General features: G+C 43.8%; 2 protein-coding genes across 4 annotated transcripts in view; one reads left to right on the plus strand and one right to left on the minus strand.

Moving 5' to 3' along the window:
- Positions 1-415, minus strand: part of qrsl1 (glutaminyl-tRNA amidotransferase subunit QRSL1) — a 51,351-nt gene extending 50,936 nt beyond the window's left edge. For 2 of the 3 annotated variants that reach the window (XM_059983017.1, XM_059983015.1), the window contains exon 1: positions 316-409. In XM_059983017.1, coding sequence (XP_059839000.1) covers positions 316-348 — 33 coding nt within the window. In that variant the 5' untranslated portion in view covers positions 349-409. Of the gene's footprint in view, positions 1-315 lie in introns of all 3 variants that reach the window. The other variant, XM_059983016.1, reaches the window with a different exon arrangement.
- Positions 416-472: 57 nt separating this feature from the next.
- Positions 473-18,962, plus strand: part of rtn4ip1 (reticulon 4 interacting protein 1) — a 54,654-nt gene continuing 36,164 nt past the window's right edge. The window contains exons 1-5 of the mRNA XM_059983018.1: positions 473-1,010; positions 5,251-5,402; positions 8,081-8,149; positions 9,620-9,744; positions 16,394-16,442. Coding sequence (XP_059839001.1) covers positions 737-1,010; positions 5,251-5,402; positions 8,081-8,149; positions 9,620-9,744; positions 16,394-16,442 — 669 coding nt within the window. The 5' untranslated portion in view covers positions 473-736. The remainder of the gene's footprint in view (positions 1,011-5,250; positions 5,403-8,080; positions 8,150-9,619; positions 9,745-16,393; positions 16,443-18,962) is intronic.

The following is an 18,962-nucleotide window of genomic DNA, read 5'->3' on the forward strand; positions in this document are numbered from 1 at the left end:
GAAAACAAGCAAGAGAAGCGGTACTGCTTTCTGCGGACACAGAACTTGTCTCTATGTGATCGCATCCGATTCTGAAAATGGGTACTCATAAAATCTCTGTACAATTCTGGGGGATGCGTCAGAGGAGGGGACGCGGGCAGGGTGAAGAGGGAATCGGACAGAGACAGTGGGGAGAGGTGTTGGATTGGAGGAATACTAGGGCGGTGAGAGATTTTCTCGTTCGGTGAACGAGGAACGGGGAAGTGCAGTTGTTGCGAGCGGCTGATCCGGCCCCAGCGACGATGGGGTGAAGAGCGGCGGAGTGTGGACGCTCACCTCCCGCAGATTCCAGCCTCTCATCGTCACCATCCACCTTCTCACCAACCGGTTCCTATGACCGCCGCCATGCAGGTTGCTTGTCAGGAACCCGGCAACAACGACTCCGCTGATTGGACGCGGCCCGTAGGAAGTGGTGTTTGATTGGATGTCTGCTGGAGGTCACTGAGGTCGAGGAAGTGGGTACAGGAAGCTCGGTGTTAGGTCAAGAGATAGGACCGAGACAGACTTTAACAGTGCAGACACTGAACACGGTTATCGGCTTTACACTACACCTAGAACTTGTGAGCTTCTGTATAAAGTCTGCTGCGAAAGTCTATTGTTGGGAATTTCAGTTTAGACAAGTGGTTGTGTAAGTGATCACTGGTAAATCCTGCGTTTGTTATACCTACAATTTCACAGTTTGGTTACGTCCCTCATCATGTTGCATTTTGTGAGTAGAAAAGTTGGTAGTGGATCTTTAGGCACGCCAGCAAGAATCGGAGGAAATGTTTTAATCCAGTGTTTTTGTAGAAAGATTACCACTTCTTCACGCAGGCAGACAGTAATGCCAGCCTGGGTGATAGATAAGTATGGGAATAACAGTATGCTGCGTTTGACAAAAAATTCTCCCTTTCCAATCATACACTACCCCAATGAAGTTATAATAAAAGTTCATGCTTGCAGCTTAAATCCTATTGACATTTTCATGAGAAGTAAGTTCATGTTTTTATGGTAAAGTTAAAAATGTTAATTATCTTAGAATGGTTTATGTTACAAATGTGCCTATTATTGTAAATTTGGACATGGTGAAACTTAGAATATTTTGGGGTGGGTCTGTTCTATACTTTTAAACTTCTTTAATATTTTGGCAAATCATGGTAATCATACAGTAAGGGTCATACTGTGTAAGCAAACTGATGTGTGTCAATATAATTAATATTTGCCAGTATAATTTGTAAATGATCAATGTTTTTCATGAAAATGGTTGCTGTTAAGTTATTTTTTCCGTTTCTGTTCTTGTTTGTGGCTTGTCAGGTAAAAAAAAACAGAATCCAACACAACATTAAAATAGTGCTTGCAGCCCAGCTTTTCTATCTCCTTGTCTTATCATCTCTGCTTGCTACCAAGCCAATTAACTGAACATTAATGAAAGCCTGAGTGTGAAGGTAATTTGGGGCTGATGCAATTACTGATGTGTAGGGAGATTGATGGCCCATGGAGTATTGCAAGAATTGGAAAGTGCTGAACTGTAATTGAGTATTTTCATAAAACTGAACTTGTTTCAATTTAACATTTCTGAGAGTGGCTGCGTTTGATTGTTATGACGAATGTTTGCTATTGAGAAATAATTTTTGCTGTAGATTTCTTTTGTTGTCATCTCCCTAACTCCGCACTGCCTTCGCCTGATAGGCAAGCAGTAATATGATCACGATTCGGCTACAGAAATATTTTTAATCCATAAAGTAGCTAATATGAAGCTGACTGAATATGGTGTGTACCTAAGAGAGTGGAATATAGTTATGGAGTAAAAAAAGCAAGGAAACAGGCCTTTTAGCCCAACTGGACCATGCTGGCCACAGCATCCTCCCTGCTAGTCCTGATTGTCTAACACTACCCTCTTGACGCCTCTCTCCTCCATGTACCTATCCAAACGCTTTCTCAGTGCTGCAGTTCCATCTGCCGCAAACACTTCCTCTGGCAGCTCATCCAAGTACTCACTACCCTCTCAGTTACCTCTCAGTTCTCTTTTAAATCTCTCCCTTCTTATTGTTTGCCCTCTAGTTTTGAGACTCCCCAACCCTGAGGAAAAGCCAATGGCTGTCCATCGTATGGATACCTTCATGATTTTATAAACTTCCACGAGGTCACCGTTCATTTTCCCGCCCTCCAAGGAATAAAACCTCTCTCTACAACTCGGGCTCCTCTGTAATTCTTTTCTGCGTCCTCTCCAGCTTGTCGATGTTTATCCTATAGCGGAGGACCAAAACTAGGCACGATCCTCGCAAGTATAACCTCACTAACTACTTGCATAATTACAGCATAAAGTCTCTACTCCTAAATTCGTCACCCTGACTGATGAAGGCCAGCATGCTTAACACCATCCTCACCACTTTTAGCGAACTGTGCACTTGTACTCCCAGAGTCCCTCCACAACACTCTGCAAGTCCTACCCTGTTTTGACTGTCTAAAATGTATCACCTCACATTATTCTAAGCTGGCATGGGATCCAGGGAAGTTTGGCCAGGTGGATTCAGAATTGCCTTGCCTGCAGAAGGCAGAGGGTTATGATGGAGGGAGTACATTCGGATTGGAGGGTTGTGATTAGTGGTGTCCCACAAGGATCTGTTCTGGGACCTCTACTTTTTGTGATTTTTATTAACGACTTGGATGTGGGGGTAGAAGGGTGGGTTGGCAAGTCTGCAGATGAAACAAAGGTTGGTGGTGTTGTAGATACTGTAGGGAATTGTCGAAGATTGCAGAGAGACATTGATAGGATGCAGAAGTGGGCTGAGAAGTGGCAGATGGAGTTCAACCCAGAGAAGTGTGAGGTGGTACACTTTGGAAGGACAAACTCCAAGGCAGAGTACAAAGTAAATGGCAGGATACTTGGTAGTGTGGAGGAACAGAGAGATCTGGGGGTATATGTCCACAGATCCCTGAAAGTTGCCTCACAGGTAGATAGGGTAGTTAAGAAATATTATGGGGTGTTAGCTTTCATAAGTCGAGGGATAGAGTTTAAGGGACACGATGTAATGATGCAGCTCTATAAAACTCTAGTTAGGCCACACTTGGAGTGCTGTGCCCAGTTCTGGTTGCCTGTAGGAAGGATGTGGAAGCATTGGAAAGGGTACAGAGGAGATTTACCAGGATGCTGCCTGGTTTAGAGAGTATGGATTATGATCAGAGATTAAGGGAGCTAGGGTTTTACTCTGGAGAGAAGGAGGGTGAGAGGAGACATGATAGAGGTATACAAGATATTAAGAGGAATCGATAGAGTGGACAGCCAGTGCCTCTTTCCCAGGGCACCACTGCTCAGTACAAGAGGACATGGTTTTAAGGTAAGGGGAGGGAAGTTCAAGGGGGATATTAGAGGAAGGTTTTTATACTCAGAGAGTGGTTGGTGCGCAGAATGCACTGCCTGAGTCGGTGGTGGAGGCAGATACACTAGTGAAATTTAAGAGACTACTAGACAGGTATATGGAGGAATTTAAGGTGGGGGGGGAAGATATGCAGGAGGCAGGGTTTAAGGGTGGGCACAACATTGTGGGCCGAAGGGCCTGTACTGTGCTATATTGTTCTATGTTCTATGAAATCCATTTGCCATTCCTCAGTCCATCTCCCTAACTGATCAAGATCTCTGTATTCATTATAGAGGTCCTGATCACTATCAACAAGATTCCACAACCCCCCCCCCCCCACACACACACATGAATTTAGTATCGTCAACAAACTTGCTAATTTTGCCATGAACATTCAAATCCAAATGATTACGCACAAGATGAATAACAGCAGTCCCACCACTGACTCCTGAGGGATCCCAATTCTGAATCCACCTCGCCAGTTTCCCAAACCCCGTGTGACCTGATCTTCCAGGTCAGCCTGACCTGCAGGACATCGTCAGAGGCCTTACTGAAGCCTACCTAGACAGCATCCACATCCTCACCTTCTTATATCCCCTTAGTTACCTCTTTGGAAAACTCCAACAGATTTGTCAGACGTGATCTCTCACGCACTAAACCATGCTGGCTATTCCTGATTAGGCCTTCATTATCTAAGTGATGGTAGACCTTGTCTCTGTGATTTCCCTTTAATACCTTCCCCCGCAACTGAAGTCAGGCTTTTGTGGCCTGTCCTTGCTAGACGACATGAACAATGGAACAACTTTAGCTCCTTCTTGGCTTTCAACCAAATTTGGTATCTTTTACTGTCTGAAATTTCAGAAATTGTGTTTAGATTTTTCTGGATTTCGGAAGGTAAAGGGGTGTCTGGGCTGCTGTAAGAAGTGAGCGATGTCTCTGTGACATGGTGTCTGTTATTACCCAGATTGTGTAAGCAACTCCCAAGTCAGATTGTAACTCTGCTCTTCAAATCCTGTTGGAGTACAAGTGGAACCCATTGTCTTCCCAAAATAGTTGTGTTACAGGAAGCAAGTTTCTACTAGTGCTTTGTAAGGTGAGAGCCAAATGGCCCTACAAGCTTACTACTGGCTTTGGTGTAGACAGTTCATCTAGGGAGAATTCTACTCAGTGTTTCATTTCTCTTGCTAGTGTTACAACGTGGAGGGAAGAAGGAGACTTGCTCGGCCTTTGTATTATCTCAAGGTTGTTTGTCTTGGATGATACTGTTTATATTGTGAATACTGATTGAACAAGCAGGTACATAGAAACTCTCTTCCACAGTTGATATTTGAACTCAGCTCAATTGTTAATCTTAAATCTGAGGATGACTAACTGTAGTTAGTGAAAGCTACATAGTAATTATGGGTGCAAAAGAGTTCAGGCCAGACAAGGAGTAAAATGACCAGTTGCTGTTCTTGCACTCAGTGGAAACTTGGAAAAATTTCATTCCCTATGTTGAAAAAGAGAATAATGCCTGCGGCTATCACTTCTTCTCACTCCACCCTTTCTCTAATCCATGTGTCAGTTTTGGGCTTAATGCTTGTTCCTCTGTGCTGTGTCAGTGTTCCATTAAACAGTCTCAATTCAAATCTATAAGATTAAAAGGACAACTTAATTTTCAGAAAATAACAATTTTCACACTTGATTCAAGCTATGTCGTGCATTACATTGTTCCAATGCCTTTCGGTGAAAGAGTCTGATTACTGATTGAAATTTTGTTTTACTTTTCCTCAAATGAATTCTTAATTTGCATCATGATTGCAACTGATGCCTGGGGTTTTTGCTGAGTCTCTTTGCCATTACCAACAGTCTGTGTGTTCATTGTGTCTTAAAGATGGTTATGGTGCTACTGCGCTAAGAGTGAAACGTGACCCCTTACATTTAAAATCTACTGGGAGTGAATTTCCTTTGATTTTGGGTCGTGATGTCTCTGGTGTCATCATGGAAACTGGACTGGATGTATCTTATTTTAAACCTGGAGATCAGGTAGCTGCTGGATTTTGTTTCTTGATATGCCTGAGAGAATGTTGTGTCTGAGCACAACAACATTGGTTATATTTTTTCTTGACCTACATTATAAAAGGGATATGGGGGACAGAGAGAACTTGCATTTTCATAGTGCCTTTCATGACCCCTAGATGTGACAAGACTGCTTCACAGCCAATTAAGTATGTTTTTGGTGCAGGTTACTCGAACAGCAATGAGATAATAATGATTTAATCTGTTTCAGTGAAGAAGGTTTTAAATGAATATCATTTAACACTCTTTATAATGATAAGTCTTTCATTTCCAGAATCATTTCCATGAACCTGCTTTGAACCCTTTCCAATATCAGCATATCCTCATATCTTTTCTTAGATGAGGGGCCCAAAACTGCTCACAATACTGCCAGTGAGGCCTCACCAGCGCCTTATACAGCCTCAGCATTACATCCTTGCTTTTATATTTTAGTCCTCTTGAAATGGATGCTAACTTTGCATTTGCCTTTCTCACCGCAGACTCAACCTGCAAGTTAACCTTCAGGGAATCCTGCACAAGCACTCCCAAGTCCTGTTGCACCTTGAATTTTTGAAACTTCTCCCCATTTGGAAACGGGTCTACGCCTTTATTGCTTCCACCAAAGTTCATGACTGTACATTTCCCGACTCTGTATTCCATCTGCCTCTTCTTTGCCTGTTCTCCCAATCTGTCCAAGTCCTGCCACAGCCCCCTGCTTCCTCAACACTACCTGCCTCTTCACCTGTATTTGTATTGGCCGTAAACTTGGCCACAAAGCCATCGATTCTGTCAGCCAAATCATTGACATTCAATGTAAAAAGAAGCAGTCACAATGCTGACCCCTGTGGGGCACCTCTTGTCATCAGCAGCCAATCAGAAAAGGCTCCCTTTATTCCCACTCTTTGCCTCCTCTTTGATTATGCTGGCTGCTTACCTGAGGTAATGTGAGTCCATGGAGAAGGGTCTGGTGTCCGTGATGTGCTGAGCCGTGTCCACAACTTTGCAGAGCAGTTGCCATACCAACCCACGGTGCATCTGGACGGCTACTTGATAAAGATCTGTGAACGTCTGCAGGGACGTAACAAATTTCCTCGATGAGGAAGTCAAAGTGCTGTTGAGCTTTCTTAGTCATGGTTTCTGTATAGTTGGACCAGGACAGATAGTGTTCACTACGAGGAACCTGAGGCTCTCGAGCTTCTCGACCTCAGCACAGTTGGCGTAAAGAGCCCCGCCCCCACTCCACAGCTTCCTGAAGTCAATGGCCAACTCTTCTGTTTCGTGGACGTTATGGTGCGTCATGGCTCCACGTTATTCACCTATCTTCTTCCTCCTCGTTATTCGAGATACTGACCCCTACAGCGGTATCATCTGCAAACTCGTGGATGGGGTTAGGACAGAATGGCCACACAGTCGTCAGTGTATCGGGAATGGAGTGTGGAGCTGAGGACACAGCCTTGCGGGGCACTGGCGTTGTAAATGATCGCACCACCTCTGCCTGTCCTGACTGATTGCAGTCTATTGGTCCGGGACTGAGGGGCCCAGTTGCAAATGGCGCTGTTGACTCCCAGATCTGGGAGACCGGAGATGATTTTGTTTGGCAACGGGAGTACTGAAGGAGGAGCTGTAGTCAATAAATAGTAGTCTAATACGGGTGACTTTATTGTCCAGATGCTCCGGAGACGAGTGTAGGACCAGGGGAGATGATGTTCTCCGTTGGCTTTTTACAGCAGTAAGGGAGTTGCAGATGGTCCAGATTGTCTGGAAGGGTGGAGTTAATGTGTGTCACGACCTTTCTCTCAAAGCACTTCCTGGTGCACCGTCGGGTAGTAGTCATTAAGGCGCGTTATCTGAAGTACCAGGACAACAATAGTCTTCTTAAAGAATGTCTGAACCTTATATTGAAGCTGACCCTCAAACAGGATCTAAGGACACAGCCAAGGGCACCATCAGGGGCCATGCTGGAAATTTGAAATACAGGCAGAAAGTATTTGAAAGACCTGAGTTAATTTACACAAATGGTGAGACAGTTAATGTTTCTGGTCAATCACGCACTGACATGAATGGTGGGAATTAGGAGTGGGTGTAATCCATCACCACTGTTCTGATGAACGGACTTCAACTTGAAATATTAATTCTGTTTTTCCTTACACAGACACTGTCTAGACTACTGAGTTTTTCCCAGTATGTTCTGCTTTTATTTTCAGATTCTCAGTTTCAGGTCAAGAGTAGGCTCTGTGGATATTTGCAAAACATTTTGTAAGTGATACATACTGTACTGAGGATGGTATATACTAAGTGTAACAATACTTCAACAGTAAACAGTTGATCGTAATATGCTTTGGGACATCTTGATGTCATGAAAGGCAGAATAAAAATGCTTTCACTTTACAGATTTTAGTGTCATAAAATATTTGCTGCCTTTGGATATGTTCTGGTTTATCATCATGGGCATACATACCCAGGGTATAAATGCTGGGAAAATGAACCTTTTGCAGAAGCACAGGATGTGACAATTTCTCTGTCAATTACGGATGCCTATTTCTGCCTCATTATGCTTGTCAAAGCTTCGCTCTGTTAATGGAATTAAGGCAGTGTGAGTTGCCGCTGATAATTTTCACAGAATCTCACAAAAGCAATTTCAGATAGATTCTTTGCTTCTGTTTCAGGTGTGGGCAGCTGTTCCGCCCTGGAAACAGGGAACGCTGGCAGAATTTGTGGTAGCAAGTGCAAATGAGGTAAGATGATCGATTTGTCATGTGGAATGGTCATATACACACGGTTGTCTCTTTAGTACGTACCTCTTGTGGCTAAAGAGCGACCACTGAGCGAATGTTCCTGGTCTTCTGCTGCTGTAGTCCATCTGCTTCAAGGTTTGGTGTGTTGTGCATTCAGAGACGCTTTTCCACACAACACTGTTGTAACGCTTGTTTATTTCAGTTATTGTTGCTTTCCTGTCAGATTGAACTAGGCCGGCCTTTCCCCTTTGACCTCTCTCATTAACAAGAAGTTTCAGCCACAGAACTGCTGCTCACCGGGTTTTTTAAAAAATCGCACCACTCTCTGTAAACGTGTGTGAAAATCCCAGAAGATCAGCAATTTCTGAGATATTCAAACCTTACCGTCTGGCATCAACAATCATCCCACAGTCAAAGTCACTTAGATCACATTTCTTCCCCATTCTGATGTTTGGCCTGAACAACGACTGAGCCTCTAGACCACGCCTGCGTGCTTCTGTGCATGAATTGGTGCCACGTGATTGGCTGATTAGATACCTGCGTTAACGAGCAGGTGTGCAGATGTACCTAATTAAGTGGCTCGCCATTTAATTGATTGCAGTTCCCACCCAACAGTTATGCAGTCTTAAAGGCTCCAGGACATCCCGAAAGGCCGGGGCAAATCTTGTTGGCCCAGCTCTGTGAGCTCATGCCCACATGTACCTGGCCATGATGCAGACTGTCTACCTTTCTGGCTTGAAGCACCTTGGACTCCAGAGGTGTACTCTGAGCAATAGCAGAGCCACCAATCCCCAGAACTCCCTTGAAAGGTAAAACACCAGGCAGCTCCCCCATCTGCAGCTCTGAATTCTCAAATATTCCCGAACTTTTCAGGAAGTCTAAAGTGGATCAAACATTTTCAGAATAAAAAGTAACAGTACCTAAAAATTAAAAAGCTAAAATTAAAAACTATGCAAAGATTACTTAAAAATGAACTTGTCTTGTCCTTTGTGCAATTCTACAATCCCTACTGTAGTCAGTAGACTCAAGCCTAACCTGGTTCTGTGTGGAACACTGCCAGTTACCAGCAAAATCTGGGACAATTTACAAGAATGTAATAGGGCATCTGATCCTGTGATGATTTGTGCTGGGAGATTTCCCCTGAGGCTGACGCTAATCTACATCTGTGGCCTTTAATTGGCATGGCTGTTTCATTTTAAACTCCAAGGTAGAGTTTGTGTAACAACTACAGTTCCACTAATTAAGCATAATCATTAGTAATCTGAACAATGCAATATTTATATTTGAGGAGATGACCCTTTGCCCCAGTTCACTTGGTGCAATGACACTTCAGTTGAAACACTTTAATAGATTCTGCCTGACGGTTGGAGTTCCTCCGGTATTTTGTGTGTGTTGTTGTGAATTTGCTCGACAAGCTTTCATGTTTAAAACTTGGTTCACTCTTCTCACCCGAGGGTTTGTTCTCATTAGGTGTCCCATAAGCCAAAAGCTCTCGGTCACAGTGAAGCTGCAGCTTTACCCTACGTGGCTCTGACAACGTGGTCGGCCCTGGTGAATACTGGAGGACTGAACAAAGATAACTGCAGAGGGAAACGGTAATGTCGGCTTCGTTCTTCGTGTGTGGTAAATGGCATGTTTCCTGCTGCTTTTGGAGCATACAGCTGAGGGCTGAAATCCACTGCAGGTAGAGGCCACATCGACAGTGAGTGCTGAAACTGGAAAGTAGCATCCATTATCAAGGACCACACCCCCACCACCGCCCAATGCCATGCTCCCTTCTCGCTGCTGCCCTCAGGAATGAGGTACAGGAGCCTCAAGTCCCACACTACCAGGTTCAGGATAGTTATTACCCCTCAACCATCAGGCCCTTGAACCAGCGTGGATAACTTCACTCACCCAACAGTGAACTGATTCCACAACCTATCCACTCATTTTCAGGGACTCTATATCTCATGTTCTCAATACATTTATTTATTATTTTGTTCTTTTTTTATATTTGCACGGTTTGTTGTCTTTTGCATATTAGTTATGTGACCGTCTTTGTTTTGTGCAATTCTTCATTGATTATATTGTGTTTCTTTGTTCAATGGATTCTGGTTAATTGGGACACATCAGGACTGCTGCATTTTGACTGAATTAAATGGCTGCCCCAATTAGCCGACATTTCATGGAAATAGTTAAAAAGATATAAAGAAGACAAACTGCTGTTTAACTGCAAAAATTATGTATTTAAATGAAATACAGAACAAATTAAAACACTATCAATGCTACTACAGTACTATTTGACTGTGTATTAGTTCCTAATAGTTAACGAAGTAGGTTATCGTGTTCTTTTGATTGACTGTGAATGAACAAACACAGACACCTAGTCCTGACGAAGGGTCTCAGCCCGAAACATTGACTGTTCGTTTCCACGGATGCTGCCCGACCTGCTGAGTTCCTCCAGCGTGTTGTGCGCAGTGCAGATAATGGACTGCCTTCACATAATGCTACTGACGATTACATCCTCCAAATCTTCATTCTCATCATAACATTCAAGATGATTGTTGATTTTACTATGTCAGCAAATTAGGAGCTTCAAATTCTTTGCAGGACCTAACTTGTTGAAGTAGTGAAATTGTTTCATTTTCACACTGCCTCTTTCTGAATGCTGGAAACTGCAGTAGCAAAACAGTTCTGAATTGTTTTATTTCTTACTTATTGCCAACTATCAGTGACAACAATCACTGCTTTTTGAACACAAACGCACACAATGGACGCTATAAAAAACACTTCGCGACCATACCAGTGCAGGTGTCTGACGCTAGTTAGAAACTGTTCGGCAATGGTCTCCTGTCCGATTAAGCAGCATAGTGTCCCAATGAAATGAAGGGAATCCTGGCCTTTTTCTCTATTTATTTTTGTTCTTTATGAGTTGTCCCAAATAAGAGGCTGTCCTGATTAACCGATGGCCCAGGTAACTGGAATCGGTTAATCGGTTATTTCCTGTGAATGCCTGCAAGAAAATTAATCTCAGGCAGCATACGATGATACATATGTACTTTGGTGATGAATTTATTTTGAACTTTTGGACTTTGAACATGGATTATCAGCTGGTTTTGAGGTGTGGCCTGAAGGGAAAGATATTTTAACAGAGGATATGGATAATTTAAGGCCTGACCTCAAGGTAGCACGTAAATTCAACTGACAATATGTGTTGCTTGTCATTGTCTGTGAGATCAAATACAGCAGGTGGACAACTTGTTGGGGATGTTGCTGCCTTTCATGGATTCTTGCAGTGCAGCCAAGGCCTTTTGGTTCATCCTTGCCTATGCTGCCCAGCTCCTCCTGTATCTCTGATTTTTCTTTCAGAGACTTGCAATTGGAAACCAGCCAGTAGGCATCTTTGAGCTCTAGGTAACTGTGTGGATAGCAGGCCAAGGGGCTAATCTACTCACTTTACACCTACGATTGTGCGGCTAAGTACAACTCCAACACCGTATTCAAGTTTGCTGACGACACCACTATTGTGGGCCATATCAGAGATGGCGATGAATGCGGGAAGGAGATTGAAAATCTGGCTGAGTGGTGTCCTAATAACAACCACTCACTCAATGTTAGCAAGACCAAGGAACTGATTGCGGACTTCCGGAGAGGGAAACCAGGGATCCACGAGCCAGTCTTCATCGGACGATCAGAGGTGGAGAGGGTCAATAACTTTAAATCCCTGGCTCTCACTATCTCAGAGGACCTGTCCTGGACCCATCATATAAATATAATTGGAAAGAAAGCACAACAGTGCCTCTACTTCCTTAGGACTCTGCAAAGGTTCTCATGTTATCAAAGACCTTGACAAACTTCTATAGATGTCGAATAAACTCTTCTCGGCCTTCCAGCTGGGTACATATATCGATTATAACAGATATTTTGATACCAAACTCTGCCACCTTCATCAGGGATGATGCCTGGGCATGTGCAGACCAATGGTATTTATACCTCCTCCTGATTGGTAGCTCTCATCCAATCAGGTTTCCAATCTTCCACCTTGTTTTCAATTGAATTCCAGTTCTTACTGAGAGCAAGACCTTTGCCTTTGCTAAAATTCTTTTCCTCTAGTTTTATTTCAATGGCTTCCTTTACCAGGCAGTCCCAGAAACCATTGGGGTGGCACGGTGGTTTTGTACCATTGGAGTCAAACCTACGGCAGTTGCAAATGCTATCTCCTGCCCCTAACCCAAATGGATATACCTCCTGTGCTCCTTAATATGCATTTCCACTGTGCGTTCCATCTGGACATTCCAATACAACGGAAACCTGACGGTGGCCTTGGACATGGTGTCTATGGGAAATGCACTCACACGAACTTGTACCTCAACAATAACAGCCTCCGTCATGCCTCCCGATGTACAGCAGTTCTTTCTACTTGGATTAACCGTGTGGAAACTATTTCAGATCCAGAGAGTCTCCCTGAGGAAATAAGATGATTACACACAACATTCCTACAGAATGGCTACAAGGTGAAGGAAATCAGTCGGGCCCTTAAAGGAACCAATGGAAATCCAGGAAACCTAAAGAATGTGGAAGAATCCGTCACTACCGCCTGACTTCCCTATATTTCCTTGGTTTCTGGAAGGACGGCCAAGATCCTGAGGAAATACCAGATTAATACCATCCGCAAATCCATGAAGAAGCTCACGCAGGCCAGAGATGACCTGGGACTCGGGTCAGTTGGAGTTTACAGGGTTCCCTGGGAATGTGGAGTAGTGTATGTTATCTAAGCGGGACGTGTGATGGAAACACATATCGTGGAGCACAGGAGGTGTACCTATTTGGGTCACCCAGAGAAATTGCTGGTAGCAGAACATTGCATTCGCGATGGCCATAGTAGTAACTACAATAGCACACAAAACTACCATGCCACACCAATGGTTTTTGGGACCGCCTGGTAAAGGAAGCCATTGAAATAAAACTAGAGAAAAAATACTTTAACAAAGATGAAGGTCTCACTTTGAGAAAAAACTGGAATTCAATTGTAAACAAGGTGGGAGAACGGAAAACTGATTGAATGAGCACTAATCATTCGGGAGTTGGACTATGGGGGTGTGAATACCATCGAACTAGACATGCCCAGGCATCACCATCCCTGACAAAGACGGTGGAGTTTGTCACTGAAACGTTGGTTATAATCGATACCCGTACCCGGCTGGAAGCCCAAGAAGAGTTTATTTGTCGTACATGCTGGGAAAGCACCAGATCCTTTTTTCTACAGATGTGAGGTGGAAAGTGTGCTGACTGGCTGCTTTATGGCCTGGTATGGAACACCAATGTCTTTGAGTGGAAAATCCTACAAAAGGTAGTGGATTTGGCCCAGGCCGTGCTCTTTTCTCGCTGCTGCCATCAGGTAGAAGGTACAAGTGCCTCAGGATTTGCAGCACCAGCTTCAAGAACAGTTACTACCCCTCAACCATCAGGCTCTTGAACAAAAGAGGACAACTATACTCACCTATTGAGATGTTCCCACAACCAATGATCTCACTTTAAGGTGCTACTTCGTGTTCTCATTATTTATTCCTATTTATTCATATTTACATTTGCACAGTTTGTTACCTTCTATGCTCTTGCTCTTTCAATGATCCTGTTTACAGTTACTATTCTATAGATTCCCTGAGTATGCCCGCAGGAAAAGGGATCTCGGCGTTGTATGTGGAGACATGCATGTACTTGGAAAATAAATTGTTACTTCGTACTTTTGAAGAAGAAACCCGGTGTGCAAATAAAAATACTGAGAACCTGAATTATAAAGAGTCCTTGCAAGTGATTCTGAACTACAGACTCCGTTTCAAGGCAACACGTACAACATGCTGGAGGAACTCAGCCGGTCGGGCAGCATCCGTGGTAACGAGCAGTCAACGTTTCGGGTCGAGACCTTTCGTCTTGCTTCATTGGCATGTGGCACAGGTAGCAGTCCTGAGATCACAACCCTGGAGGTCCTGTCCTTTAACTTAGCACCAAACTCCCTGGGGAGGATCTTGTCACCCTTCCTACTCAAGTCATTGGTATTGACCGGGGACTACAACCTCTGTCTTCTCACCCTTCCACTTCAGAATGCTATGGACTCCATCCAAGTCCGGGAGGCAAGATACTGTCTGGAATACTGTTTTTGTCCACTGAACACCCTAACCATTGAATTCCCTATCACTACAGCTGGCCTCTTCTCTCCTTTTCTGAGCCACTGAGCTAGACTTGGCACTGGACACTTGGCTTTCCACTGCTACGTTATCCCTCCATCTGTATCCAAAGCATCTGTCATTGAGGGGAACAACCACTGGGGTACTCTGCACTGACTGCCTATTCCCCTTCCCCTCCTGACATTCGCCCACTTATCCGTGTCCTACCTTTCTATATCGCCTGTCTATCAACCTCTCAGCCTCACGAATGATCTGGTGTTCATCCAGTTCCAGCTCCAATTCCTTAGCACAGTCTGCATGAAGCTGCAGCTGGATGAACTTCTTGTGGGTCGATTCGTCTGGAGGTGCCCCACATCTTACGGGAGAAACGTTCCACTTTCCACTATCCAGCCTGGCATTCCCATTGCTCTGGCTGTGCAGAAAAAAAGGAAAGAAAACTACGTGAAAAGTCTAGCCACTTCTTGCTGCAGCCCCCACCACCACCCGCCCCCCCACTCTAACACTGGTCCACTCCCACAATGGCCGCTCCACTCAAACCTAACTCCATTTTGTTGGCCCCTACCCCACGATCTGTGATGCGCAGGATGTGATGTCTCATCTGCCCTGCTCATTGTTTTAAACATACGATAATAAATTCACTTTGAACTTCAATGGATTTCAACAACTTTGAAACAGATTCAAGCATCAGAGTACACTATGTAGTTTTGAACAACATGTTGTTACACAGACAATGGTTAACATTCATCATCCTCTGGTTTATGTGTGTGCTGGTAGTAGGAGACAGCAAATGGATCTGATTGATCTCTGTATTTCCTAGCAACTACAATCATCCGGGCAGGATTAGGCCCAAGAGAATCCTTTGAAATTAGATTCAATTGTCTGAATTGGGTAAGGTAGAAAAATTATATTAAAATGTAGTTTAGATATATGAAAATTGTCTCAGTCTTTGAAATTAGATTCAATTGTCTGAATTGGGTAAGGTAGAAAAATTATATTAAAATGTAGTTTAGATATATGAAAATTGTCTCAGTATTGCAGGTAAATAAATTTGCAATAATCTGCACTTTAGTGTTTAATTAAAAAAACCTTGCTGTGTACTTAATAGTACTCCAAAATCAACATAGTTTCACTTTGTCTCTGCCAGAAAACAGTTCCTTTTCAATGATTATTGTTGAAATGGTAGAACTAATTGTATTATTGCATACACATTAATAAACCCTGTACCAAAACCACACAAAGCAGTAGCATTTAAGATATGGTTCAAGTGCACCATAAAGAAAGAGCTGGATAGACATTGCAGAACATTTAAAGTCTAGTTTTTTTTTACTGTAAAATTACTACTTTGAATCCTCTTGAGGTCATTTTGAAGTTCCCTGACAATTTTCTCCTTACTCCCATCTCACCTCTGTTCATTTTCTAAATATCCACTTCTGGTACTGAATTTTATATGATGGGAATGTGAAATCATAAAACTTAATCCCACCAAAATTATAAAGTATAATCCCACTAATCCACCAAAATTATAAAATGTAATCCCACTAATCCAGAGTCAGCAGTTGTTGATATTTTTCCCAGTATGTGTGAATTAGGGACTACCTTAGAAACAGCTTAGCCACAAAGCATAATATTTTTCTAAATTATCAGTATTCGGAGGTATCATTAACTGGAAATTTAATCTAATCTCTGAACTGACTCTATGGCCAACAGACTCACTTTCAAGCAGTCTTTGCAACTCATGTTCTCAGTATCTTTTTAAATTTGTAGTTAGTCTTCTTTTGCACGTTGGTTGTTTAGTAATCTTTTTTTATGTATAGCTTTTCATGATTTTTTTTTCGCTTTCCTGTAAATACCTGCGAGAGGATGAGTCGCAAGGTAGTATATGGAAACTGTGGTAATTTTGAAATATCTTTAACAATTCTTCACGTTTTTGTGTAACTGGGAGGTTCGTAAGTGATTACTGCAAACGTTTCGAACGCAACGCAATTTCATGCAAGACCATTAACATTCAAGAGTTCCAGAAATGTTGAATGTGTTGTTTATTGGTTTTTGTAATGTTTTTGAAACTTCCTCAATCTAGGGTTTTGATCCTTGGAGGATCAGGAGGAATTGGTACCTTTGCTACTCAGGTAAGTGAATGTTATTAACTTGTTTTATTTATTCTCAATTCTTGTATTGATTGTAATGATTGTACTTATTATATTCTAGTTAAATTAATTGAATCATTTAATCATACAGCATGGTAACACGCCATTCAGCCCAACTTGTCCAAACCTTATCAATCTCATCTCCCAGTGCTTGATTGATTACTTTCTATGTCAAAGCAATTCCAGAGCTCCCGGAGACACTTCTTAAATGTGAGTGATCATGGCTCATGAATTTCACTGAGTTTTTTCAAGAGGTGACAAGAAGATTGATGAGGTCATGGTTCTAGGGGTTGCTTATGTGGACTTTAGCAAGGCCTTTGACCGTGTCCCACCTGGGAGACTCGTTCGGAAGGTTACATCACATGCGGTCCTTTGGTTGCAAAGTTGTCTTCACAGCAGCTCAGGTGGTAACAGTGGAGGCATGTTTTTTCAGATTCAAAGCCTGTGACCTGTGTTGTAAATTTTGGTGCTGTGTCCCTGGTTGTTTGTCACCTGTCTTAGCAATTTGGCTGAGAATGTAGTTGACAAGATGTGTAAGTTTGCAGATGACACCGACATTGGCGGTGTGTGGACAGTGAAGATGGTTACCTAAGACTACAACAAGATTTAGCTCAACTGGGAAAGTGGGCACAGTAATGGCAGATGAAATATGACTCAGACAGGTGCGAAGTGTTGCATTTTGGGAAGTTAAACCAGGATAGGGGCCCTGGAGAGTACTGTAGAACACAGCTACCTAGCGAGACAACTCCAAATTTCCTGACAGTGGCAACACAGGTAGGCGAAGTGATAATGAATCTGTTTGGCATGTTTGCCTTCATTGGCCAAGACACTGAGTACAGCCGCTGGGACATCTGTCTAGCAGCTTTATAAGTTGCTGGCAAGACCACACTTGGAGTGTTGTATGCATTTGTGGTTGCCCAGCTGAAGGAAGGATTTGATTAAGCTAGAGACGGTGCAGGAAAGATTCATAAGCTCGTTGCTGGTACTCGAGCTAGAGCTATGAGGAGAAACTGGAGAGGCTGGAGCAAAGGAGGCTGAGGAGTGAGCCGATAGGGGTTTATAAACTCATAAGGGGCATACGGTAAGGTGGGATGGGCACGTTGGTTTTCTGCAGGGTAGTGTAAAGTCAGAGTACACAGATTTAAGATGAGAGGAACAATTGCGCTGATAATTGCGAGACGCATGATGTTTTACAGGCAGCAAACAGAACTATTAATGACACGTTTTCTGGAGTATGAACACTGCAGTCTGTAGGCTGTAATTTCCCAAAGGGAGGCGTGCTTTTGAGCAGTCTGCACGAGCTGGTGTTTGCGGTATCCTGAAGGGTTTGGCGAACCGGACTCTGGCAAATGGAGGCACGGCTACGACGGCTATTGCTGGAGCAGACTTGGGGCTGGGTCGAACCAGTGGGCCTGGGCTAGAGAGAGTGAAAAATGTTTTGAATGCTGAGCCAGATGAGAAAGATCGAGGCATCAGAGTCAGCCGAAAGCTGCGCGAGGTTTACTTGCCTCAGTGCTAAACTGGCTCTACAGCCGTGGCCTGCAGGCATCAGGCTCCTGGAGGGGCTTCAATCGCCTCAGCATTGAACTGGCTCCGTGGCTGTGACCTGGAGCCCTCGTCTCCGGACTGACTGAACTCCGAACTGACTCCGTGGCTGTGACCTGCGGCCCTCGTCTCCGGACTGACTGAACTCCGAACTGACTCCGTGGCTGTGACCTGCAGCCCTCGTCTCCGGACTGACTGAACTCCGAACTGACTCCGTGGCTGTGACCTGGAGCCCTCGTCTCCGGACTGACTGAACTCCGAACTGGCTCTGTGGCTGTGACCTGCGGCCCTCGTCTCCGGACTGACTGAACTCCGAACTGGCTCTGTGGCTGTGACCTGCGGCCCTCGTCTCCGGACTGACTGAACTCCGAACTGACTCCGTGGATGTGACCTGCGGCCCTCGTCTCCGGACTGACTGAACTCCGAACTGACTCCGTGGATGTGACCTGCGGCCCTCATTTCCGGACTGACTGAACTCCGAACTGACTCCGTGGATGTGACCTGCGGCCCTCGTCTCCGGACTGACTGAACTCCGAACTGACTCCATGGCTGTGACCTGCGGCCCTCATCTCCGGACTGACTGAACTCCGAACTGGCTCCGTGGCTGTGAGCTCACTTTCATAGACCCTGTCGTTCACGCTCTCTATTATTTGTTTACTCTTTTATTATTCGCATGACTTGTTCTTTTTTATCACACAGCATGTGTTTCTACTGTCTTTGTTTCTTAATGAATTTGCTTTTGTTTCTTTGTTCATAGAAGATTAATCTCAAGGTTGTATATAATATAATGCACATACTTTGATAATAACTGTACTTCGAATTTTGATTCAAAGAGGACTTGAGGGATACGATTTCACTCAGACAATGGTGGTTAAATGAAATGAGCTACCAGAGAAAGTGGTATAGGCATGAACACTTACACTGTTTTAAAGAAAACATTTGCACATGTGTAGCGAT

Source organism: Hypanus sabinus, chromosome 10, assembly GCF_030144855.1.
Source record: "Hypanus sabinus isolate sHypSab1 chromosome 10, sHypSab1.hap1, whole genome shotgun sequence".
Lineage (NCBI taxonomy): Eukaryota > Metazoa > Chordata > Chondrichthyes > Myliobatiformes > Dasyatidae > Hypanus > Hypanus sabinus.